Here is a 25638-nt window from a genome sequence, read left to right as displayed (position 1 = left end):
AGAATTAAGAAATAATTTATAAAACTCATTCGTATGATTTTGTTTCTCTAGAATCCCATTCATGGTAACAAATGTGTTAGGTTGGGTTCTCTAGAAAAGTAAATCAGTGATGTGTGTGTGTGTGTGTGTGTGTGTGTGTGCGTGTGTGTGTAGGCATCCATGTATGTATCAGATCAACCTGTTGGCAGTAAACTGGATAGATGAAAGATAGATAGATAGATAGATAGATAGATAGATAGATAGATAGATAGATAGATAGGTTCACACAGTTGTAGAAGGGGCTACGCCTGGTCTGGTTCAAGTCCATGGGTCAGATATTCTGCTGGGTCTAGAGAACCAGGAAGTAGGAATACCACCGACAGGCAGTAAATCAGTCTTGCAACTACAAAGTTCAATGAATCCATGTTTGGCAGACAATATGGGGGTTGATGAGCTGGTGGCAGGATGCACACCAGAAAGAAGAATCAAGATAGCTTTCCCACGGTGTCAAATTATGTAAGAGGAGGCCACACCCCTGATGAAACTTCCTTTCATTTACATCAGGACTGCCACATGATCAAGGGGGAATATTCCACCCTAATCTTCCCACAACTGCTTCTCTGCTCCCAGGAGAGTCTATCATGGACTTGATTATGTTATACTAGATCACATCAAGGGAGAGACTCTACATGCCAGGTTGAGAATCCTTACCCAGCCAGGTTGACACAAAGCCAAAACAGCATAGTCCAAGTTCTAAAAGGGCTTTTATGGGGTCATGTAGTCTAGTCACCTTCTTAACCACACAAAAGAAGGAAAACTCATTCCAACCCTATCCTGGATACGTGGGATTTGGAACCAGGGGTTCTAATCTAGTGTGTGAAGCATTTCCTGAGTCCAAATTTTATCTTTTCATTTTTCTAATCATTTTATTGGGGACTCTTACAGTTCTTATCACCATCCATCCATCCAGTGTCAAGCATTTTTGTAAATATGTTGCCCTCATCATTTTCAAAATATTTTCTTTCTACTTGGCCCCTTGGTATCAGCTCCTCATTTTTCCCTACATTACTGATAAACTCTTGATAAATTATAAATTATTATTTTCATATCTTAAATTGTCTGCTGTCTCCCTTTACCCACTTTTCTGTTGTTTGTCCCCCCTCGGGGGGTGTTATATGTTGATCATTGTGATCAGTTTCCCCTTTCTCCCCCCTTTCCCTTACCCTCCTGATATCGCTGCTCCCATTATTGGTCCTGAGGGGTTTATCTGTCCTGTATTCCCTGTGTTGCGAGCTCTTAACTGTACCAGTGTACATATTATGGTCTAGCCGGATTTGTAAGGTAGAATTGGGGTCATGATAGTGGGAGAGAGGATGTATTAAAGAACTAGAAGAAAGTTTTGTGTTTCATCAGTGCTATACTTCACTCTAACTGGCTCATCTCTTCCTTGTGACCCTTCTGTAAGGGTTGTCCAATTGTCTGCAGGTGGGCTTTGGGTCTCCACTCCACCCTCCCCCTCATTCACATTGATATGATTTTTTTTTGTTCTGGGTCTTTGATGCCTGATACTTGATTCCATTGACACTCATGATCATACAGGCTGGTGTGCTTCTTCCATGTGGGCTTAGTTGTTTCTCGGCTAGATGGCCACTTGTTTATCTCCAAGCCTTTAAGACCCCAGATGCTATATCTTTTTACAGCTGGGCACCATTAGCTTTCTTCACCACATTTACTTATGCACACGTTTTGTCTTCAGCAATCGTGTCTGGGAAGGTAAGCATTATAGAATACCGGGTTATTAGAACAAAGTGTTCTTGCACTGAGGCAGTACGTAAGTAGAGGCCTAATGTCTGTCTGTTGCCTTGATACTTAACATGTAAGTATATGCACATAGATCTATTTCCAATTTTATCTTTAAAATGCAGATAATAGCAGCAGCATCTCAGATGGTGCCTTCAAAATAGATCAACTGCACTATGGGCATCACTTTGTAAAATCAAATCCAGGTCTGTATATGGGAACCCTGGTGAGGCAGTATGGTAAGAATTTGGCTGATAACCAAAAAAAGCCAGTGGTTCAAATCTGCCAGGTACTCCACTGGAAGAAGTTGTGATTATCTGTTCCTGTAGAGGTACAATCTAGGGAACCCCAAAGGAGAAGTTGTATTCTATCCTATAAGTCACTATGAGTTGGATTCGACTTGATGGCAGTGGGGTTGGATTTAGATGAGATGTGATTTGAAATGTAGAGATTATTCCTAAAAATCGTTGATTCAGTCATCTTGCTTTCCACAAGGATGCCCCAACAAACAGACTTAAGAAATGCGTATGGCCTCCATTGTAGCCCAAGGGTCATTTTGGCTTCAGAAATAAACAAGTTTCTCTTCTCTCCACAGCAAACATCCTGACAGTGATCATCCTTTCTCAGCTGGTAGCTAGAAGGCAGAAGTCCTCCTACAACTACCTCTTGGCACTTGCTGCTGCTGACATCTTGGTCCTGTTTTTCATCGTGTTTGTGGACTTCCTCTTGGAAGATTTCATCTTGAACATGCAGATGCCTCAGGTCCCCAACAAGATCATAGAAGTGCTGGAATTCTCATCTATCCACACCTCCATATGGATTACTGTCCCATTAACAATCGACAGGTACATTGCTGTCTGTCACCCACTCAAATACCATACTGTCTCCTACCCAGCCCGCACCCGCAAAGTCATCATAAGTGTTTACATCACCTGCTTCCTGACTAGCATCCCCTACTACTGGTGGCCCAACATCTGGACTGAAGACTATATCAGCACTTCCATGCATCATGTCCTCATCTGGATTCACTGCTTCACCGTGTACCTGGTGCCCTGTTCCATCTTCTTCATCTTGAACTCAATCATTGTGTACAAGCTCAGGAGAAAGAGCAATTTTCGCCTCCGGGGCTACTCCACAGGGAAAACCACTGCCATCTTGTTCACCATCACCTCCATCTTTGCCACCCTCTGGGCTCCCCGCATCATCATGATCCTCTACCACCTCTATGGGGCACCCATCCAGAACCGCTGGCTGGTGCACATCATGTCCGATGTCGCCAACATGCTGGCCCTTCTGAACACCGCCATCAACTTCTTCCTCTACTGTTTCATCAGCAAGCGGTTCCGCACCATGGCAGCTGCTACCCTCAAGGCCTTCTTCAAGTGCCAGAAGCAGCCTGTACAGTTCTATACCAACCATAACTTTTCCATAACAAGTAGCCCCTGGATCTCGCCAGCCAACTCACACTGTATCAAGATGCTGGTGTACCAGTACGACAAGAATGGAAAGCCTATAAAAGTATCTCCATGACCCCAGTGATTCGGCACCTAGTGCCTCTGTCTAGCCCATTTCCAGATGGAAGAACATCCCATCTGACAGCTGAAAAGCTCTCAAGAGTGTTCACCTGACTCCCTGTTTCCACAGCCTGAGCACCTCTCCGACTGGTAGATAAGGAAAGATGGGAGAGCAGAGAGGAAGGCAAGAAGCCTTGTTTTTATTGATGTATTTATTTTCCCAACCACCCAGTGGACAACAAAAACTCCTTACCCGTTTGCAGAGGACATCAGAGGCCGCCGTGTCATCGTCCCGTCCATGGCTAGGAAGGACATGCAGTAGAGGAGTCATTTGCAACTCAGCCCTGGAACTACCCACTGTCACCGGGAACCATTTTCTGTGGCACGCCAAGCCACAGGAGCACATCGCTGAGTCTGCACGCTTCTTCCAAGAGCCGAAGTCATTCTTCACTTTGCTGTGCCGTTCCCAGCACGACCGATTCTGATGAACTCTGGGCTCCTCTAAGGTGCCCCCTATCCTAGAGAAGGTTAAGGTCTTGAAGCAGCCTTGGCACCCTTAGCTGAAGAATGAGGTAGTAGGGACCAGGGCATGTTCAATGCCATCCAAACTCTGCCCAGAGCTTCTGCATGGAAGGCTCTCAACTAGCCGGACTATGACCCTCAGACCTGGAGTCAAAGATGTACTTTTTCTATTTGCTGATATGTATAGATTTTCTGTCTCCTCCACAACAAAGACCCTGCCTGGTATGTGTAGGGAACGGAGGAATTCTTGAGCCCAGAAAAACAAAAAAAAGTAAGCCCACTCTTGCCATTGTTTTGACCTGCCATGTCAGCTGTGTCCTGTACCTTGACTTGAAAAGCTTCTAGTTGCCACGCTTTCTGGAGAAACCTTGTCCCATGTCGAGTTGCCCATCCTGCCTCTTGCCTGCTGCGACCCTGCCCAACTTGCTTTATTCGAAGTGACTCCTAACTGGAATCCATATTCAAGGGTCAAGGATTGTCACCGGGCTGAGGAGGCATCTCAGCTCCGCCCCCACAGCCCACCTGGAATTGCCACTTCACCACAAACACAGACAGACACGAGTGACATGGAAAGGTGCCCATCCTGTCTCTGCTCATCTGCTCCCTTGACACCCATGGTTCAAAAGGACAGTGCTAGCTCTTAGTGAGGCTATTTAGCCCAGGGCCTTTGCAAAAGGATAAACTATAGATGTATTTATTTCTTCTCTCCTTGCCTGTCTCCAGCAACCCCAGCTTTGGGATGTAATTAAGTGGAGTTTCCCTGTGAACTGTCATCTACATGCACGTGTGCCCACACACACTCACAGACACACTCATTGAAATGGTTAAATATTTGTCCACTAACGAGCTGGGGATTCAAATTCACTTATTGCCTCTTCCGGAGAAAGGGCTGGTAATCTGCTTCCATAAAGATCACAGCCAAGGAAATCCTCTGAGGGCAGTTCTAGTCTGCCACACATGGTCACATGGACTTGACCGCACCCAACAACATGTATCCAGTGATGTGTTTTATACTGGAAATCTAAATCCATGCTAGAATTCCTTTCAGTCTTTTTTTTTAACTTCCTTTTTTTTAAACTTCCCTCCCTGAACTCCAGATGTTTGAAAGTCATGCCTGTTTTGAACAATCTCTCAAAATGATTTTAGAAATGTGTGGGTTTGGGGTGACCAAACAAAAAGCAGACAACAGACCACCTGGAACACTTGGGGTCCACGGCAGTTTTGTCCCCAGATTGGAAGGCATATCAATCCCTTTTCATAGAATTTGCAATAAATGAGAGGAGGGAAGAGAGAAGAGGCCCCACATGCAACACAAGCCCTGAGATTCAAGCAATACTCTCAAAGCTCAGTTCACATCATTCCAGGTCCTATTAATCCTGATGATCCTAATCCCTACTCCTTTTAAATGATAGCAGTAGAGCCGTCTCATCTTCCTCAATGTTTGTATGCTGAAGTCAATGCTACAGACAACAATCTGGTCTAGGCAACATTCCCTTCCCAGAGCCTTCAGGAGGAAGTTGTGTTTCAGGCCAGTGCTCATTCCCTGAGTTATTCTCCAGCATGAGAATAGGCCTGTCTTCCAGTTTCACTAGCTGAAGACAGGGCAGAGTTGGCTTGCATAGAGGGACCCTATCACATGAGTCTAGTGTCTCATACTGATGCACGGAGATGCTCACACTCTTCCAGAGGTGCATGGTGGTGGCTTGAGTAAGGAGGGGAGCAGGTTTGCAACCCCTGCCCCGCACTCCCCAGGGCATAGTTGCAATGAGCAGATGTCCCCTTGCCCCTTCAGTAAATTGCATTCCGTTGCTGCTTTGCTTGCCAAGCACATGTAATTGAATCCGTGTGCATTAATTGTGTGCATTGTGTGATCCCACCACATCCCTTTGTGAATGAACACTGACCAAAGGCTACCTATATGAAATATATGTATATGATATTTATTTTTCAAAATGCCTAGCTCTGACAAGTACTAGCTTTAGATATCCTGGAATGAGCTGATGTGCAATATCTGTAGAGGAAAGGCAGTTCCTTCTGGAGAATGTATGTACAATGGAAGCTATGTTTGCCGATCTCGACGTTCCTTCCTCCACGTTTTTAATTGTATGTACAGATTAATTGCTGATGTTTTTCAAAGTAAAAGCTGGGTGTGCATTTGGGATATTTTCCTCATACACTCACTTATTACTTCACAATAGAGACTCTACCAAATAGTATTGTGGTCTTTTTACCTTCTGATGATATTTTATGGTTTGAGAAATAATATTTCAAGGGGATCTGAGTCTCCAAGGCCATCCAGTGAGTGGCTACCTTCTGGTGAAGATGCATATGAATGTCTATATATGCTGAAATGTATTTCAGAGAACTAAAAGACTTATGTAATTTAATTCTTATGTATAGTCATATTTATGGAGAATATTGAGAAGTTTGTTTTTTGTTTTAAAGAAAAACTTTTAAGCCAGTTTTGGAAATAAAGTCTTTACATTTGAAGCCTGTCATGGAAATAGCCGTTTTCTTTGGCACATAAACAATTAATAACCTTCTATTGGGGAGGGGTGGCACCTCTTAAGGACTCTTAGTTAGCATCTCACTTACTGGCTGGATATGCAATCGTGTTATACACGGAAATGTCTCATGGGAAGGGAAATATGGGAATGGTTATCAAACCATGAAAAACAGATGTGAGGCATCATGACCTTCCACTGTGCCAGCACCCTGTGATTGGAAATGATCACTTTACACATCGGGTACCTACTGATCCAACATGGGGGCGGGGTATCAAAAGGGAATGAAAAACACCAGTTTGGACTCTTTGGGGGTCAAAGAATGGGAGGTACCATAGAGAAGTAGTAAATGTTCATATTTTCTTAATTCGATGATATATTGTGTTTGGACTTGTTTGTGTTATAATAAATTCTACTATGGTGCACATGTGGTGTTTGAGATAGATGATATAGATATAGATGTAGATGTAGATATGGATATGGATACAGATACAGATATAGATATAGATATCAAACATACTCAAGCAATGGCCAGACTCTGATTGAAAATTTGGAATGGGCATCTAACTTCTACATAGAGGTAGGTACTAGTCCTAACTTGTCTTCCACAGCTATTTCAGAAGTTAAGTCCAATGATTTATTCTTCCTATAATCCAAAGTGAGGTCACTTACTAAATATGGATCCAAATTTGCCTGTAATTACCTCCTCTACTATCTTCACCAGAGTGATGGCATGCTAGTAAGCGGACATCTGGCACAATGGCTGAAAGCATGGACTCCAGGACATGTGCTCATGTCCGAGCTTCTCCTATGAACTATGTGTGGGCTCTCGAGCAAGCCCTGGACGGGCTCATCTAGAAAACAGGGCAACTTTTCCGACGAGCCTACACGGGAAGTAGGAGCTCTCGTGGAACTCAGCATTCGGAATCAAACAGCTCCATCATTGTAGGCGGGCTCTGCTGTCTTATAGCTGTGTGACCTTGGCTAATTTTCTCAACTACTCTGTATCTCCATTTCTTCCCCAGAGAACGGCGCTAATAATAACCCCCGTGCTCGTGGGACCATTATGTGTAGCAGAGCTTAAAAGAGCATCCAATTTTGCATCATTTTATAGGCGGATTCCAGGCCTAACAAGCAGAGCCCAGGTCACCTCGTGTTTCATCCTGAATCCTCTCTATTCAATACCAAATTGCGTTCTCTGAAAGATTCTGATTCATCCCCGCAAGGATCACGTAATTCTTGTGCCCTTTTTCAAATGGAGTATATCACATCATTTTCCAACTCTTACAGGCAGGTCATTCCAGCACGAGGTGTATGATAAGAGCTTCATAATTAAACCGCTGGCTTGACCTTTCCCTGTGAGGTAAACTTTCTCTTTCAATGGACTCTCTCTAGAATCCTAACGCAACTCTCAAACTAGCACCGCATTTTTTCACACAAACTACCATCCATTCTGACACCCGCCCACAAACTGTTGTCACAACCTTATCTTGGCAACCATTTAGATGAAGAAGCTGACTTACAAGTTGAGGGGGAGGCCCAGAAAAGGGGACAAAACAATTGCTGAGAGGGCTGTAAGGAAGTCGGCAGGCATGGCCACAGCATCCCCATTAATCTTATTCACCGACTCAGGGAGGCAGGATGCAAGTGAGTTGATGCCGCTCGAACTGCTAAATAATAATCCTTTTATTAGTACACTCAGCTCAATGTGATAGCGCAACCTCTATAGAGGGTGTGTAATTAATCCGAGGACTTGCCAGACACAGCAAGGGGGATAGAGGCTAGTGTCTACTAGGATAAACACTGTGACTTTCCTGGGTTGATTGGGAGAATGTCACCATCCTACTGCCCACTGTCCAACACCCCCGCTCCCCCCCCCCCCGCCCATATTAAAAAGGATGAAAAACAGAGCCACAGGGGACAGCGACACCTTCTCATAAAGGAGGCATCCGGGCTATGAAGTTTTGTTACCTAGAGTTACACGGTATTTCTCTCCACTGGAGATGGAACTAAAGAAAGTCCGAATGAAGCTCCAGCCACAGGGATCTGGATTAAACTCAAAGACAATATCTTCACACGGAGGTCTAGCAACTCCGTACAGGGTTCTTGGAACAAGCTCTCCAGACAGATTTCAAAACAACTGGTTGGCCAACCAGGCTCTTGGAGGAAACAAAGTTTAATGCAGTGGCATTAAGGAAAAGATTGAATCGAGACTCTTAGTGACCCAGTGCTGCTGTAGCAGAAATTCCACCAGGGGCTTTAAAGCACGAGAATGACCTTTCTCACCGTTTAGAAGACAGAATGCAGTGAGGATTGAGGGGAAGATCCTGCTTTGTCGACATCAGCTGCTACGACTGGCAATCCTTGGAGATCCTGGACTAGTAGATGCACCTGCCTCTGCTGTCTTCAGATGGCATCTGTCCTCCCCTGGGTCTGCTTCTCTGTCTCTCTGTCCGTGCTGCTCTTTATGCAATTCAGAACTGATTAGGCTTAGGATGCAAGCCGACATGAAGATGCTTCATTAACAAAACAAAGGCTCAACTCCCAACTGAGACTGCAACTGGTAGGCATGACTCACTGCCATCAAGTCCATTCTGACGCATAGTGCCCCTGGAGGACAAAGTGGAACTACCTCGGGCCCATAATAACACTTGCCTCTATAAAATGAAGCAACTGGACACCCCCTCACCGAGGGGTTGCAGGGAGGGATGAGCCAGTCAGGGTGCAGGGTAGCAACGATGAGACATGCGGCTTTCCTCTAGTTCTTAAATGCTTCCTCCCCCACTATCATGATCCCAATTCTACCTTGCAAGCCTGACTAGACCAGAGGATGTACACTGGTACAGATAGGAACTGGAAACACAGGGAATCCAGAGCAGATGATCCCTTCAGGACCAGTGCTGAGAGTGGTGCTACCGGAAGGGTGGAGGGAGGGTAGGGTGGAAAGGAGGAACTAATAACAAGGATCTACATATAACCTCCTCCCTGCGGAATGGACAACAGAAAAGTGGGTGAAGGGAGATGCTGGACAGGGCAAGATATGACAAAATAATAATTTATAAATTATCAAGGGCTCATGAGGGAGGGGGAGGGAGGAGGAAGGGGGTAAAATGAGGATCTGGTATCAAGGGCTCAAGTAGAAAGCAAATGTTTTGAGAATGATGATGGCAGCAAATGTACAAATGTGCTTGACATAATGGGTGGATGGATGGATTGTGATAAGAATTGTGTGAGCCCCCAATAAAATGATTCCCCAAAAATGAAGCTAATCCTTCCAATAATCACTCACAAGGCAATTAGTAGCTGTAGAGGTAAAACAAGCAAACAAACAAAAACTTCATCGAGTCAGTCCTGCTGCCATCAATTCGGTTCTGACTTGTTGCAAGGTTGTAAGACAGAGTGGAGCTGCCCCTGTGGGTTTCTGAGGCTGTGAATATTTACAAGAGCAGAAAGCTTCATCTCTCTTCCTCAGAGCAACTCTACCTTCAAGCTGCTGAGCTTGTGTTAGCAGCTCAACACGTAATCCACTACACCATGTAGGGCTAAAAAGATCCTCCGATTTTGCATCATATTATAGGTGAAGATTGCAGGCCCAAAGAGATTAGCTTTGTCTGGAGTGGAACTCAGGTCACGTGAGACTCCCTCTCGTATCCTCGCCCTCCTCCACTTGAGTTGGCGTCTTCTCTGTTGCAGGGTTCCGGAAGAGGACGTCTTTATAGAAGCAGACTGCCACATCTCTCTCCCACGCAGCAGTGGACAGGTTCGAACTACTGATCCTCCACTTAGCAGTTGAGTGCTTAACTACTGTCATGATTCCTTATCTATAGATATTAGTCTTATGTTAATTCATGACAACAGATACTGGTGATAATGATATAAAATGGAAAGGGGAAACCGATTACAAGGATCTTGATCTACATATAACCTCCTCTCTGGGGGATGGACCACAGAAAAGTGAGTGAAGGGAGACATCGGACAGTGTAAGATATGACAAAATAATAATCATTTATAAATTATCAAGGGTAAATGAGGGAGGGTGGAGTGGGGAGGGAAGGGGAAAAATGAGTTTATAACAAGGGCTCAAGTAGAAAGCAAATGTTTTGAGAAAGACGATGGCAACAAATGTACAAATGTGCTTGACACAATGGATGTCTATATGGATTGTGATAAGAGTTGTACAAGTCCCCAATAAAATGATTTTTAAATGATATAAAAGGGATTAAGGGAACCAACCAGAGCAATGGAGGCACCTAAGAACTTCCATCTCTAGGCCTCATAGGACAGTCAACTAATAATTTCCCCATGAGGGAAGTATTGGAGCTATGATTAGCTTCATTTTATGGAGAGGAAATTGGTATTATGGGCCTGAGGCAGTTCTGTTCTGTCCTCTAGGGTTACTGGAGTCACACTGGACTCCACCGCGGGGTTGGGTTTGGCTTATGTCCCAGGCACTCCTATTAGCATTGACGTATGTGACTAATCATATTTGAAATAGTCTTACAGTGTAGTGGAGGTGAGAGGAATGATACTAGGAAACAAATAAGACCATTTTAGATTGTGATAAGTACTCCAAAGTAAAAAAAAAAAGTAAGTGACTGGAGTCAGGTGGGAGCAACCTGAGGTTTCATTCAAAGGAGGTCTCCTTGAAAGGGTGGAAATAGAACCAGCGCCCAAATGAAAAGGTGATAGTCACACCAACAGACGCCAAGCAAAGGGACCCAAAGGTACCAAGGACCTGAAATGTTCATGAAACAAAAGGAAGAATAGGGTGCTAAAGCATAGGGATGCAGCCAAAGAGTGTGTGCTAGTCCAGGTAGACTGGAGAAACAGATTCATAAACATACACATGTGTGTAAGAGAGAGTTTAATATAAAGGGTAACTGTACATTAATAAAGCATCCCACGAGTCCTGTCCAACCTCAGAAGTCCAATATTAGCCCATATGTCTGATACCAATCTATAAAGCCCTCTTCAGACTCATGAAACGCGTGCAATGATGCCAAATGCAGGGCAATCACAGGCCAGTGGGTAGAAAGTCTTTGGATCCAGTGGCATTGTAAGCATCTCAGAGCTGGCAGGAGTAGGTTCATGTGGTTTCTCCTCAGGGATGTCTCACAAGGAGTCAGCCTTGTCAGTAGAAAGTCTCCAAAGAAGTGAGTAGAGAAAGTGTCTCCCACCTCCAAAGAGGAAATACTAGAGTTTTCCCAGAATCCTCAGGGAAAGGCCATGCCCACAGAGTTCTCATTGGCTGTGATCCGATTGACAGATTAGACTCCACCCCTTCACTCTTAATCCTCTCAAATCCCAAATTGACACCAGATTATGTAACTCCCACAGAGTGGTAAAGGACAAGATAGAAGGAGCTGACTTTTAGGGGATTTTGTGGGCTCTATTGAGGAATTTGGTGGGAAGCTCATTTAAATCTCACAATATATCTCGAAGGGCAATGTCATCACCCTCATTCTCCAGATGAGAAAACTGAGTCCCACAAGAGTGAAAGTAAACTTGCTCAAGTTCAACATAAATAATTGATTCGTTGGTATTGAAGCCCAGTCCTGTTTTGTTCCAAGAACCACTTGACATGCTTTCCTTGACATCACAGACTCCCTCCTCAGAATTAGCAGTTAGATCTCATTAGCCTTTTCATTATCTAAGGTTGCTATTTAGGCAAAAGCCATGCTCCAATTCCATTCTAGAGAAGCCAGAAATCATGATGGCATAATAGAGTATCGATGGACTAATACAGACTCTGCAATCAGGAAGGCATACAAAATGGTATGTTTTTTAAACTTTCTTGAACTGCTTCCAGTAATATATTCAATGCCATTGTCTTGCAAATGTGTTATACACAGATTTATGCAACTCTTGGTTCCTTTCTAGCTTAGGCTTTGGTCTTATAAAAAATGGCCTGTGCTTCTGTCCAGAGTGCTGAAATCATTTGGCCATGACTTTCATTGTGAACAGGTAGGGTAAGAGCTATTTTGTTATTGTTGTTGTTGTTGTTTTCAGCAGCTTTATTGGCATTTAATTCACATATCATACAAATCAGCAGTTCCGTCACATCAAGAAGAATTGTACAACCCATCACCACAATCTGTTGTGGAATGCTTTCTTCATTCTCATACTCATTAATAGATCCCCAGTCTCCCCTGCCATACCCCCTTAACCATTAATCCAGCTACTGTCTCTATAGATGGGTGAGAGTTATTTTAAGAAAATTTTCACACGAAGATACAGATTTATAACCCTTCAGGAGCAAAAGGAGGGGGCGGTGGGGGAGGAGAGAGGGAAGAAAAACAGAACGGTAGCAGCCTGATTTACTTTATAAAAATATTTACACTAGGATTTCTTACAGAGCAAGTCCAATAAAATAAGAGCTTGGTTCCTCAGAGGATGGTCTAAATCATCTGGGTGCTTGAAATAAAGCATCTCAGTCCCACACACAGCTAACTGAATGAGAGTCTGCATTTAGTAAGATCCCCCCGTGATTCACAGACACATGAAAGCTTAAGGAGCACCACACTGGTGGTATTTAAAACAGAGGGATTTTTTTCACCTTGGAGGGGGCTTTGGAAAATCCTGGTGCCCAGTGACATCCATCTATCAATATGTGTGATGTTCCTCAGGTGGCCCCAAGGAGTACCCAAGGTAAAAAACCGCTGATTTATTGTTTTTAGTGGGATGAGTCTCATAAATGGAGAACCAGCATCACCCTCCATGAATAGATGAAAAACATAAAAATTAATAAACAAATATGAATGCGTTCTAGCCATTGGGGCAATTTTACTGATTCAAACAGACCTTCTCACAATGGCTTCAGTGTCACAATGCGCATTTCCTTTGACTGAGCCTTGAAGATGCTGGAAAAGAGTGACCACCTATCTCTTTATTCTGAATTTGGATTCAGTTGAAAAGCCAGTTCAAGAAGGAGATTAGTGAGGCACGATGACCAACCCTGTAACTGGAAGGGCAGACTGGATACTTTTGTTTGAACCCAGAGTCAATGGAGTTTCTTACCAACAAGTTTAAAACATAAACCAAACACTCAGGAGAGGATGTGGGACTGCATGGAAGCTAATTGAAAGCAGAATTGCTGTCTGCCAATCAAAGCCTTCTTAAGACAATGAGAGGTCAGCTGGGGTCCTTCACTGGGAGCAGACTTGGGACACAACTCAATTGGTATGTGGGAGCCTAGGAAGAATTCCTGCTTTAAGGCAGACCAGCCTGAGAAACAGAAGAAAAGGCTATTTGCTCATATATATGGTGTTCCTTCTGTCAAGCCTAAAAAGCAATCAGGACCTTCTCCATTGAGGGGAGAGAGAGAGAAAAACGGAGAGGTCTTCCCTTCCAAATACTTCCAAGAGTAAACTACTTCCGGAGTTACCAAGTTATGGGTTGAAGTAGAACAATTGGAAACAGGAGATGATTCCTACTACTTTTAACCTTCTCATGACCCAGGGACTTTTATACACGTACTCAGGGAATTTCACAACCCACAAGGAGACAGACAGTCAAGAGTGCTGCACTGTTAAGACAGGATACTTAGGAAAAGATCCTCCTGAACCTGCTTATCACCTTCAAATTAGAGCGCTGGGTCCCCCCCGGGGGAATTGTCTCCTTCTCCAGGAAGTGCTACTTGCTATCTTTGTTTTAAATCAACCCTCATCCGCCCCTCTCTCTAGCTGTCAGACAATTCTCTACAGGGTCTGAAACAAAAATAATTTTAGTTTACTTTGATTTAAAATAAGATACCAAATAGCAGTTTTCAGAGTATCGTAACTTCAAAGTATCACAACTCTCGGTGTGAAAAAGATGTGAGTCATGCAGATCTGTGTTCCAATCCTGCCGTTGCCATTTACCACTGCATAGACAAGTTAGATCTAGGTTCTGTTTCAACATTGTTAAACGATAGTACTGGCTTCAAAGGGAATGGTAAGAATGATGTATACTATTGCTTATCATGATATTAAGCATTGTATTGATAATATGTAAAGTGTCTGGAACTTATTTATATTATTGACAAGTTACTACTTGTCACGGCACCGTGGGTTCTCACCTTGGCTTTGATTTACTTTCCTTCGGGGCCCAGAATCTCCTCTGCGCTCTCACTTCTATAGCTGTGATTGCCATGGCTGGGGTTCCACATGAGTTCTAGTTTCCTGTAATGAAGACAAGGGGAGGGGAGGTGGTAAGGGGGATTTTCATTGCCATATTGCTCTGGAAAATTGGGACCCTATGAGACAACCAAGATACTCCCAAGGGGGAATGATGTCGTTATGGCCTGTGCCAGCACTCTCGCTTTCCCAAAGTAGAGACAGTGTAATTGTTCACTCAGTCATCCAATACCGGTCCTTGAAAAAGACAGAGTATTGAGGATTTAGGGGGGGAAAGGGACCCTGCCATCAGTCACTCCCTATTCGGTTTCAATACCATTAAATGTGCTTTTGGATTTCCCCTAGTTCTTTCTCTCAGACCGTGCTGCCCACTGTTAACGTGGGGGATGTGATGGCAGCTACGGAACGACTACTTGCCCATCTCATCCAGTTTACTATCATTCTGCTCTGGGGATGATAAAAACGGAATTAGTCTTTGTGGGTGAGGATTGATACAGTTGCTCTCTCCTCACTAGGTCAAGTATGTCTCCAGGGCTTCACTAGAAGGAACAAATACTCCTCTGCTGGAAACAAGGGCTTCCTGTTATTATGAATCAATCTTGTAAATATCTGATCTCTAGGAGACTGTCAGGAAATGACTTCCTGTTGCTGTGTGTGTGTGTGTGTGTGTGTGCCTGCCTCTTTGTGTGATCATCTGGAACATGGTCATGTGCCTTGATATGGCTGCAACAGTGAGCACCAGGCCATAGCCATGAGGGGACAAGACAAGACCGCTCACAAAGGATGAGGTCATCGCAGCATCCAGAAGAGAGATGGAACCTCAGGCAGAGAAAGAGGAAGTCGACCTAGAAATAGAAGAGAGAGCTCCTTCTTTTTGTGTCGCCTTGTGTGGTCTCGGTGTCTACGGTAGTTTTCCTGTGGAAGAAACAGCCATTTGCCATTTCCCTAATCCAAATTTACCCTCTCCACTATTTGTAAGAACAAGGTCAAAACTCTTCTTCCTGTGGGGCCATTGATAAGACAAGTCTACTTAGATAGGCAGGAACAACTCCGAAAAGGAGGGTCAGCAGGATTGCAAAGCGGAGCCACTGTCATCGTACCCTAGAGACTTTAAGCTGGGGAATGACTCTCGGGATAGGCAGGAAAGGCAGGAGGCTCCTGACTCCAGGATAAGGAACTGAGCCAATCCATCTCACTAAGGGTCTCCCTCCCCTTGCCGGTCCTCTGCGTCACCAAACATGCTGCTCTCTCCTAGCAATTGATCTCTTCCAATAAAGCATCTAAAAGGAAGGTCTGTTGTCCTTCCTATGCTTTTCCTTGGCTAGTTTTCAGAAGCAGCTTGCCTAAGAGTTCTAGCTTAGCCTAAAAGTTCTGCTGAAACCTGTCCACTAGGAATGACTCTGCTGGAATTTGAAAGATTGGTAGTGCTGCCTCTTCCACTGCCACGGCAATACAACACACTGACAGGCTGGTGGGAGATTTTTGTGATAGATCCTGTATTATTTTATTCATGACTTAAGAGCTTTTCAAAAGTACCTTCTTTATACTCAATGTTCACCTTACTCACTCATTTTAGAACCTAATCTCCATCAAAGGAGAATTTCGGGGGCAGTGAATTATTTAATGTGGTTCTCTAGCCAAAGTCTTTAACATCAAACAACCTTTTCCTGCATGGGTCTGATAAGAAGGTGGCGGGGGGGGGGGGGGGGGGGGGAACTGATAGGTTTCACCTGTGAGTAATTATCAACAAGCTTCACTGGAATGCCATCTTGCCGTGGAGGGGATATTTCATTACCAGCCAGAATGAGGAATGGAATGCGTCCCCTGGACCCCGAGATTTCTGTACAATAAACCTCCTGCTTCAGAAGACAGCTGTGACATTGTAGGAGCAGCAGCAGAACCTGGAGTCAGCATGAAATGGAGTAGTGGACTGCCCCGGCCACTGAGCAAGTAAAACTGGTTGCTTTGGGAGCAGGAAGCTGGCTTGCTGAATAGAGTGCCTTTGGGCACTTAATTGTTGGAGGGGAGCTGGGTTTGGAGTTTGAGCTGAATGCCTTCCACTTGAGGCTTACAGTGGAGGGGAATAATGCCCTCTGGACATTTATTAGTAGCCCTAAAAGAACATTGTTCCATTTCCCGAAGAACAAATGTATCCTGAACATTTTTCACTTGCATTATAATCTGCTAACTTCCTTAATAAGCCCTAGAATCATTAATATTGTCTGTGAGTTCTGCGTAACCATTGCCACAAATATTAGGACCTAAATGAAAAAGTGTATAGTGTTCTTTGAGACAACTCAAGAATCTTAAAAGTCCTTCTTCATCTATAAAGAATTCAAATTAAAAATACAAATGTCTTCTTTAAGAGCAGTTAACAGTATCTCAGTGTTTTTACGGCTCCAACATCATGACAAAATAGGCATTGTTGATTGAGCTACGAGCAATTTTCTTGATAAGAACAATAACTCTTCTGGAACTAATAGATTTAACATTTTGCTTTTATATTGTAGACATTAAACACCTTTTCTTTTATCAAATCCTTTTGAAAGACTGTTCAGATAATTACTGGTCATAGAACAGTAATTACTGTGGAAAATCAATGGTATTTTTAAGGTTGTATCAATTGAAGTGAATGGCTCAGCAGTCTGCTAAATTCTTCTTAAAAGATGCATTGTTTTCAGAACACAGTGAAGCTTCACTTACTTTGAGAGTTTCTATATGAACAACTCACTTGACAATCTTTCTATAGACTTTCACCAAAATGATTCACAATAGCATAAGAGGTGACTCCATTGTAAACAGTCTTGTTTTTGACACCAGCATGACATTACCCTATACTTCTTAGTTTTTCTCCCTGAATATTGTGCCCACTTGACACCACATCACATCCGATAGACACAACTCATCAGGTAGACATTGGCTGATCAGAATGGATTTTTTTATTATCTACTACCCAACTATCAGCTTATCATCCTGTGGAAGTAGACATGTTATTCTGTTGCATTTCAGATATCAGGAGGGTCACTCATGGTGGATAGATTTTAGCAGCACTTCCAAGCTAAGGTTGACTAGGAAGAAAGACCTGATACTCTATTTCCAAAAATGAGCCAATAATCACAGAGAAGAAACTAGTATACCACAATTAAATGATCACAGAGAAGAGACTAGTCTACTACAATTAAGGGTCTGGAAGAAGTTTCAAATTGTCATTGTGGACAGCTGCGGGTCAACCTGACACTGAAGGACTCAGAACTGGTCACATTGCGGCCTTAATTTCCTCCTTCTTAAAATGAACCAAGGCCTCCTTGCTCACTAGTGGGGAGTAAATGTTAAAAACCTAACCTGTTTGTTTGACAAAATTCAACATTCTTTCTAATGAAAACCCTCTCAAAATAATAATAGAAGGTAAATTCCTCATACAATAAAAACCATAAACTCCAAACTAACAGCCAAATATCTCACTCAACAGGGAAAAACTGAAAGCATTCCCTTTGCCAAGAACCAGACAAGGATGACTTTTATCACCAGTCTTATTCAATATTGTTCTGGAAGTCTTAGCCAGAGTTATTAAAAAAAAGAAGAAGAAGAAATAAATCAAAGGCATCCAAATGGAAAAAGAAGTAAAACTCTCTATTTGCAGATCATATGATTCTGTATGTAGAAAATCTCAACGATTGGGGGGTAGAAATTGTCAGAAATAATTGAAAACCTTTGGAAATGTAAGAGGGTTCAAGATCAACATACAAAAACCAATCAAATTGCGGTATACAAACAAAAAGAGCTCTTAAAATGATATCAAGAGAACAATGCCATTTATAATAGTCACACAAAAGATTAAATACTTTGGAATGCAGAGAAGTAAAAGACTTGTACAATGAAAACTACAAAATGCTACCACAAGAAAAAAAAAGTAGGGACCTATATAAATGAAAGAATTCCCAAGTTCATGGATAGGAAGATTTAACATTTGTGAAAATGATGATATTATACAAAGCAATCTACAAATATAATTCCAAGCCAGATGCCAGCATCATTCTTTAAAGAAATGGGCAAATTAATCACTGTCTTTATATGGAGGGGAAAGAGATACAGGTTAAGTTTAAAAAAACAAACTGCAACCAAAAACCTCACTTTTGAACCCCCAAACCAACTACACAGTCAGGGTAGTCATAAAAGTAAAAGCCTGTCATTGGTATAATAGTAGATGTGTAGATCAAGAAAACAAAATAGAGAACCCAGAAGTAAACATCCAATGATAGACTACTGACTTTTGACAAAAGGCCAAAAACCATCAAATGGGGAAGAGATAGTCTCTTCAACAAAGGATGCAGGCAAAATTGGATTTCCATTTTCAGAAGAATGAAATGGGACACATACCTCACTCTAGCTGCAAAACAAACTCAAGATGGATTAAAGACCTAATGTAATAAACTCTAGAACTATAAAGATCATCAATGAAAAATTACAGAGCATTTGTTATTGTTAGGTGAATTTGGATCAGTTCAAACTCATAGTGTCTGTGTGTACAACAAAACAAAGCACTGCTAAGTCCTACACCATCCTCACGAGTGTTGTTATTCCTCCCTATTCCTGCAGCCGCTGTATTGATCCATTTTGTCCTGATAGCATGTCCAAAGTATGTGAGACGAAGTCTCACCATCCTTGCTTCTAAAGAGCATTCTGGCTACATTTCATCCAAGACAGATCTATTTGTTCTTTTAGCAGTCCATCATCCTTCAAATATTTTTGACAGCACCATAATTCCAAATTCGTTGATTCTTCATCAATCTTCCTTATTCAATGTCCAACCTTCACATGCATATGAGGCAATGGAAATTACCATGGCTTGGGTCAGGTGTACCTTTTAGTTCTCAAAGTGAGACCCTTGCTTTTCTATACTCCAAAGAGGTCTTCTGGCGCAGATTTATCTAAGCAACACATCTCTGATGTCTTGACTGCTGCTTCCATGAGCACTGATTGTGCATCCAAGCAAGGTGAAATACTTGACAACTTCAATTTTTTCTCCATCTATCATGACGCTACCTATTAATTCAGTTATGAGGATGTGGGTTTGCTTCCCACTGACTTGTAGTCCATACTGAAGGCTGCAATCCTTGATCACTAGCAGCAAGTGTTTCGAGTCCTGTTCACTTTCAGCAAGTCTTCTTTCACTTCACTGTCTTCTTTATTCAATGTCCAACTTCCACATGTATATGAAACAATTGGACATTCTTTTATTATAATGGAATGCGATACATTACTAAAGAATAGTGATGAAACCATGAAACCAAAGAGGACTTAAATTGCAATTAAGTGTGATGTTGTTGAAGAATATACTATAGACAAACTAATCTGTTTTGAAAGAAGTGTAGCCCAAATACATCCTTAGAAGCAAAGATGATGAGGTTTTGTCTTGTTAATTTGGGCCACCTAATCAGGAGGGGCCAACTGCTAGAGAAGGACTTTCTTCCCGGTAAAGTAGAGAGATCATGGAAATGAAGGAGACCCTCAATGTGATGGAGTGACACAGTGGTTACAACACTGGGCTCAGACATAGCAATGACCACAGGACCAGGCAACATTTTACTGTTATACAGAAGGTCACTATGAGTCTGAGGTGGGCTTGATAATGCCTAACAAGAGATAATCTTTCCCTGTCAGACAATCAGTGAAACAGCAAAGTTGTGGTAAGCAACTACAATTTGGTGACATTTGGTAATGCACCATAACGTCCCCTCCCCTAGCTAATAACAATGATGACCAGGAAAGAATCTGGGCAGTTAAATAGTAGTGACATCTATTAAAGTATCTGAGCCACAGAATTCCAGATCTGCCTAAAAATAGAAGAGCAGCATCAAGTCTATTGGAATAGTAACAGTAGATGGTGGGTAGGAAGCCCGACTCCTCGCGTTTATCCGTATCTTGAACACTTGTCTCCTAGGTGGTCTGAGCCTCTCTGTGCCCCTTTTCTTACATGAAGCATGAGCTTGACAATCACACAAACTCAAAATGATGGTAAGGAAGATTCCGAGAGATTCTGCACATACTGTCCTCAACATAGTACTTGACGCAGATACGTGCTCAATAAATGCGACTAGTATCCGTCAAGGAGAAGGCAAGGCATACTCCAGGAGTCACTGATATAACCAATGGCATATGATTCCTACTCATATCAGCTATGAAGGACTGAGTAGAACTGTCCCTGTGGGTTTCTAAAGCGGTAACTCTTTGGGCGAGCAGAAAGCTCTCTCTTTCTCCCCGGGAGGGGCTGGTCATTTCGAACTGCAGACCTTGCAGTTCACAGTCCCACATGTAACCCACTCTGCCACCCAGACTCCTCATAATCCCTAGCAGAGGTGCTAATTCTCTCTCCCAAGCAGTTTTCAGGCATTCAGGGGTTAACCCAATACACACACGTGCGTGTGCGCATGCACACATACACACACACAGGCACGTGCAGCCCCACGTTCAGCTGCCCTTTGATGATCCCTCTCCCAAGGCAGGAATGGAGATGAAGTCTGCCAAGTGTGCAGTCATAATTGCATTTTCATCCTGAAAGAGGGTCTGGTGCGGAACACCTGCGGTCCAGCGCTACGTGACAGCAAGGCTGTCGTGCAGGCAGCCAGGGCACCAGCAGCATGCAAATATGGGGGCTCAGTGGCCCGCAGGTCCCTGAGAGCTCCTCCCATCCACTGTCCCCCACCACAGAAATGGAGCGCCCTGCTCAAAGCCAGGAGCAGGTCAGACGTTTGCAATTAACTCCTGCTCCAAGGCCCCAAGGCTGAGAGTGAAGAGAAGGGAGTCAGACATTTTCTTGATGCACTGGAAAGAATGGTGCACAGCATAGTGGTCAAGACCAAGGTGATTTGAAATACATCAGCTGGGATCTAAAGCCAAGCTCTGATGCTACTCACTGTGTGAGCCAAGACAGGTGTCATGTGCCTCTGGGAAACAGCTCACAGGCTTGACTGAAATGATGTATACCAAGTGTCCAGCCAACACTTGGCACATAGTAGGTGCCTGACACTTACTATGTGTCCCTGGGTGGTACAGTTAGATGTCCACTTCTTAACCAAAGGTTTCTGGGTCACCCATTGGTACCTCAGAAGAAATGCCTGGTGATCTATCTCCCCTCCACCAAAAATAAAACTAAAACAATCAACCATTGAACACTCTATGTCTTCCCTGAGACACATGGGGCCACTATGGGTCAGAGTTGACCCTACAAGCAACCAGGACTGGACTGTGTATCACGAACTTCCCCAGACTTAGAAATCACCAAAGGAATAGAAATCAGGGAGGGAGGGACACAAAATGCATCTTTGAAGGACTGCTTATGGCAGCTCATGGGAGAGGGCCTGATAGGTTATGAGACTACTGCCCACAGAGGAAGACATGCTGAGGGGCTGATTCTGAGCAGTGGTGCTGAGATAGGAAAGGAGTTTGAGTAATACCTCATTAAGGATTGAATTCTGTCCCCTCAAAATATGTGCTATAAATCCTAACCATCTAGCCATGTGGTTATAATTCCATTTGCAGATAGATTGTCTTTGTGATGTTCACGTAGCAGGGTGCATCTGGAGTCAATCTCTTTTGAAATACAAAAGAAGTTAAACAAGCAAGAAGTGGAAATGAGATAGAATGAATGTAACAAATGTGCTTGATACGATGATGGATGGATGGATGGATGGATTTTTATAAGAGTTGTATGAGCCCCCAATAAAATGGTTTAAAATAAATAAATAGATAGCTAGATGCCAAGCCACATGGAGATCTCCAAAGAAACAGAAGTTGAAGAAACTAGAGACAAGGACCTTCTTCCAGAGCAGGCCTAGAAAGCTTCCCCCTAGAGCAGGTACCATGTATTCAAACATCTATCTACCCCCTACATTGTGAGAGAATCCACTTCTCTGTCTTAAAAGTCCTCCATTTGTATTTCAGTAAAAGCAGCACTAGAGGACTATGACCTTGAGTGTAGGGATCAAGCTGCAGCAGTCATTTAGATACTTAGAATCCAGAGATATTTCAAAATCAACAGCTGTCAAGTTGATTCCAATTCATAGCACCCCTCTATATATAGGGTTTCTGGAGCTGTAAATCCTTACAGGAGTAAACAGTCTCAAATTTCTCCTTCAGAGCAGCTGGTGGCTTTGAACCACTGGCCAGGTAGTTGGCAGTCCAACACATACCTGACCAAACTACTTGGGCTATTTCAAAATAAGGAGTCTGGAACCCTGGGGAATGGGCACTCTGCTTGGGATTCAGGCTTACCCTGGTCAGTTGTACCAACAAAAATTCTTATGACTGAACTAATAAGCAAGATCATGGTAAAAAGAGAAAAGATTGAAGTCTAGGATTTTATTTTACCAATCCCCGGTCAAGAAATCAGCTGGAGAAAATTGCACTGGGAAAATCTGCTCCAAAAGATCTCGTTAAAGTGGTAAAAACACAATTTGAGGACTAAAGTAACCCTGGCTTTGGGTGTATGTAAAATCTGGGAAAGGATTAAAGAAGTTCAGAGAAGAATTGATCCTTTGAAGTATGGTGTACGTGAAGAATATTGAAATTACCATGGAGTTCCAGAAGAATAAGCAAATAAAATCAGAATTCTCCTTGAAAGCAAGCATGGAGAGACTCCATCTCACAGATGTTGGTTATGCTATCAGGAGAGATCAGTCCCTGGAAAAAAAATATCATGCCTGGTATAGTAAAGGTCAACCAAAAAGAGGAAGACCTTCAATGAGATGAAGAGTAACCTGGCAACGGTTGTACAGATGGCACAGGACCAGGCAGTGTTTTGCTGTGTTCTACATAGAATTATAATGTTCTGTGTAGAGTTACTATGAGTTGGAGCTGATGCTACAGTATCTAACAACATGCACTAAGACTACTGATTCTAGATTACTTTATTCAGTCTTTCACTCAGCCTTTAAACAAGACCTAACTGGGCTTTTGTGGGCTTGAGGAGATGTGGGGTGTGGGCTTGAAGGATCCCTGGCCCTTGCCCTCCTGTCACTTCAGTCTAGTGGAGAAAACAGGTACCAACTCCTGGCATAATTAAAGCATTACTAATTGCCAGAAACTATGAAAGAAACCAACAGGGTACTAAAGGAGATGGTTTCCATTCAATGGTGAATCAAGATAAAATGTCTCCGGCATGAAAAATAACCAGGACCAGGTGACAATTAGGCAGGTGAGTGTTCTAGGTGGTTGAAGCTTCACATGCAAAGGCCCTGAGGCAGGAAAAAGACTGGGAACTTCAAAGAAGTTCTAGCAGCGACCAAGCAGACAAGACTCATGAGATGAAAAGAGCAAGAGTGAGACCATAAGGGCTGAAGAGCTGACAGGCCTTGGTAAAGAACTTGGCTTGTATTCTAAATGCAAAGGGAGAATTACTGGGAGACCTGATTAAAGCCATCAATGAGAAAGTTTACATACCTTCTGGTTCTGAAGTAAATTTTTCATCTCCACCCCACTCCATTTTTGTGAACTTCCCTTTTATCCCCCCAGCTCATAAAGGAAACCCTCTTCCCCATCATCTTAAACACATTTAAAGAAACCGGGACAGAAAAAAGATGGCATTAAAAAGTCTTTGAAATCACATCACAGAATGGGAGAGTTGAGGACACTATTGTCACTACAAGAGAGAGTCCTCCCTCGTCCTGGCCACTTGGGGATGAACGTCCAGACAGACCGTTATGATTGATGGAGCCTTAGCTGCTTGCCCACCTGCCTGCCTGTGTCATCCAGCTCTGGGGGAAGGTAATAAGCAGATCCTTCCTTCCACCGAGACCCATAGGATGGCAGATTCTTCAGACATGGAAAGGAGTTTGATTGATGCGTGGCCAAAGCGGAAAGTGTCACTTGTCCAGTATGCTCCCATTCATTGTGCCTTTTCTAATAACAGTCTCCCATAATAAACATGCAGTTACGGCATGTATGCGCCTGATTAGTGCCAGACACGGAAGAGACAAAGACAGTTCACGATCCTCCCAGGGCTCCCGTTAAGAAGGAAAAGGACAAGAGGGACAAAGAAAACAGCTGCCCGGAGCAGGTCGAAAAGCCCCACGGTAAGTCAGAAGATGCTAGTTGCTGCGGAAGTCTACGCAGTTCCCATTGAGCAATGTGGCACAAACCTCTTGCAGCCTCAGGTTCCTTACCTACACAATGGGGGTGGTAGCAGCAGGACAGGTCAAAGGTGGTTCTGCAGTTTAGAGGAAAGGGTGTATGAGGCAGTGTTCTAAAAGGGTGAAAGATAGGAACGATGAAACCTACAACTTTCCTCTGGTTCCTAAATGTTTCCCCCACCCCCGCACTATCATGATCCCAATTATGCCTTTACAAATCTGGCTAGACCAGAGGATGCACACTGGTACAGATGGGAACTGGAAACACAGGGAATCCAGGGTGGATGATCCCTTCAGGACCAGTGGTGAGAGTGGCGATACTGGAGGGTAGAGGGAGGGTGGGTTGGAAAGAGGGAACAGATTACAAGGATCTACATGTGACCTCCTCCCTGGGGGACGTACAACAGAAAAGGACAAGATATGACAAAATTATAATTTATAAATTATCAAGGGTTCATGAGGGAGGGGTGAGCAGGAAGGGAGGGGAAAAATGAGGAGCTGATGCCAGGAGCTTAGGTGGAGAGCAAATGTTTGGGGAATGATCAGGGCGGTGAATGTACAGATGCGCTTTACACAATTGATGTATTATGGATTGTGATAAGAGTTGTATGAGTCCCTAATAAAATGATTTTTAAAATTTTTAAATAAAGGGTGAAAGAATCCCTGTAATCAATTGATGATGAGACTGGCCACCATTCTCTACTACTCCTTATATTCACAGGGGCCCTGGTAGTGTAATAGTTCAGTGCTCAGCAGCTAACTGCAAGGTGGCTAGTGTGGACCACGAGGGCCTCCACGAAAGGAAGACGAGGCCATCTGCTTCTGTAAAGTTTGTACCCTTGGAAGCCAGTCAAGTGGCTGGGGTGAGCATGCTACCATGAAATGTGTCTCACTCCATTATTTCGATCTCTCTTGTATCTCTCATTCTCTATGACTTTATTATAATCTATATCTATATATATTTTATTTTTAACCATACAATTGCACCTTTCAAAGCTGCGGTTCATTGTGGGGGGCTGGCCTTTCCCCCACATGGACATATGGACTAATACCGGATTTGTGGACTTAACCTGGACTG

The 25638-nt window shown here is 43.3% G+C and overlaps 1 protein-coding gene across 1 annotated transcript in view; it reads left to right on the top strand.

Moving 5' to 3' along the window:
* Positions 1 to 3309, top strand: part of GPR139 (G protein-coupled receptor 139) — a 50002-nt gene extending 46693 nt beyond the window's left edge. Inside the window, exon 2 of the mRNA XM_075528728.1 lies at positions 2375 to 3309. Coding sequence (XP_075384843.1) covers positions 2375 to 3309 — 935 coding nt within the window. The remainder of the gene's footprint in view (positions 1 to 2374) is intronic.
* Positions 3310 to 25638: the final 22329 nt, after the last annotated feature.

Source organism: Tenrec ecaudatus, chromosome 12 (assembly GCF_050624435.1).
Source record: "Tenrec ecaudatus isolate mTenEca1 chromosome 12, mTenEca1.hap1, whole genome shotgun sequence".
NCBI lineage: Eukaryota > Metazoa > Chordata > Mammalia > Afrosoricida > Tenrecidae > Tenrec > Tenrec ecaudatus.
Note: the sequence above shows the minus strand (reverse complement) of the source record. Positions and strands in the feature narration are given on the sequence as shown.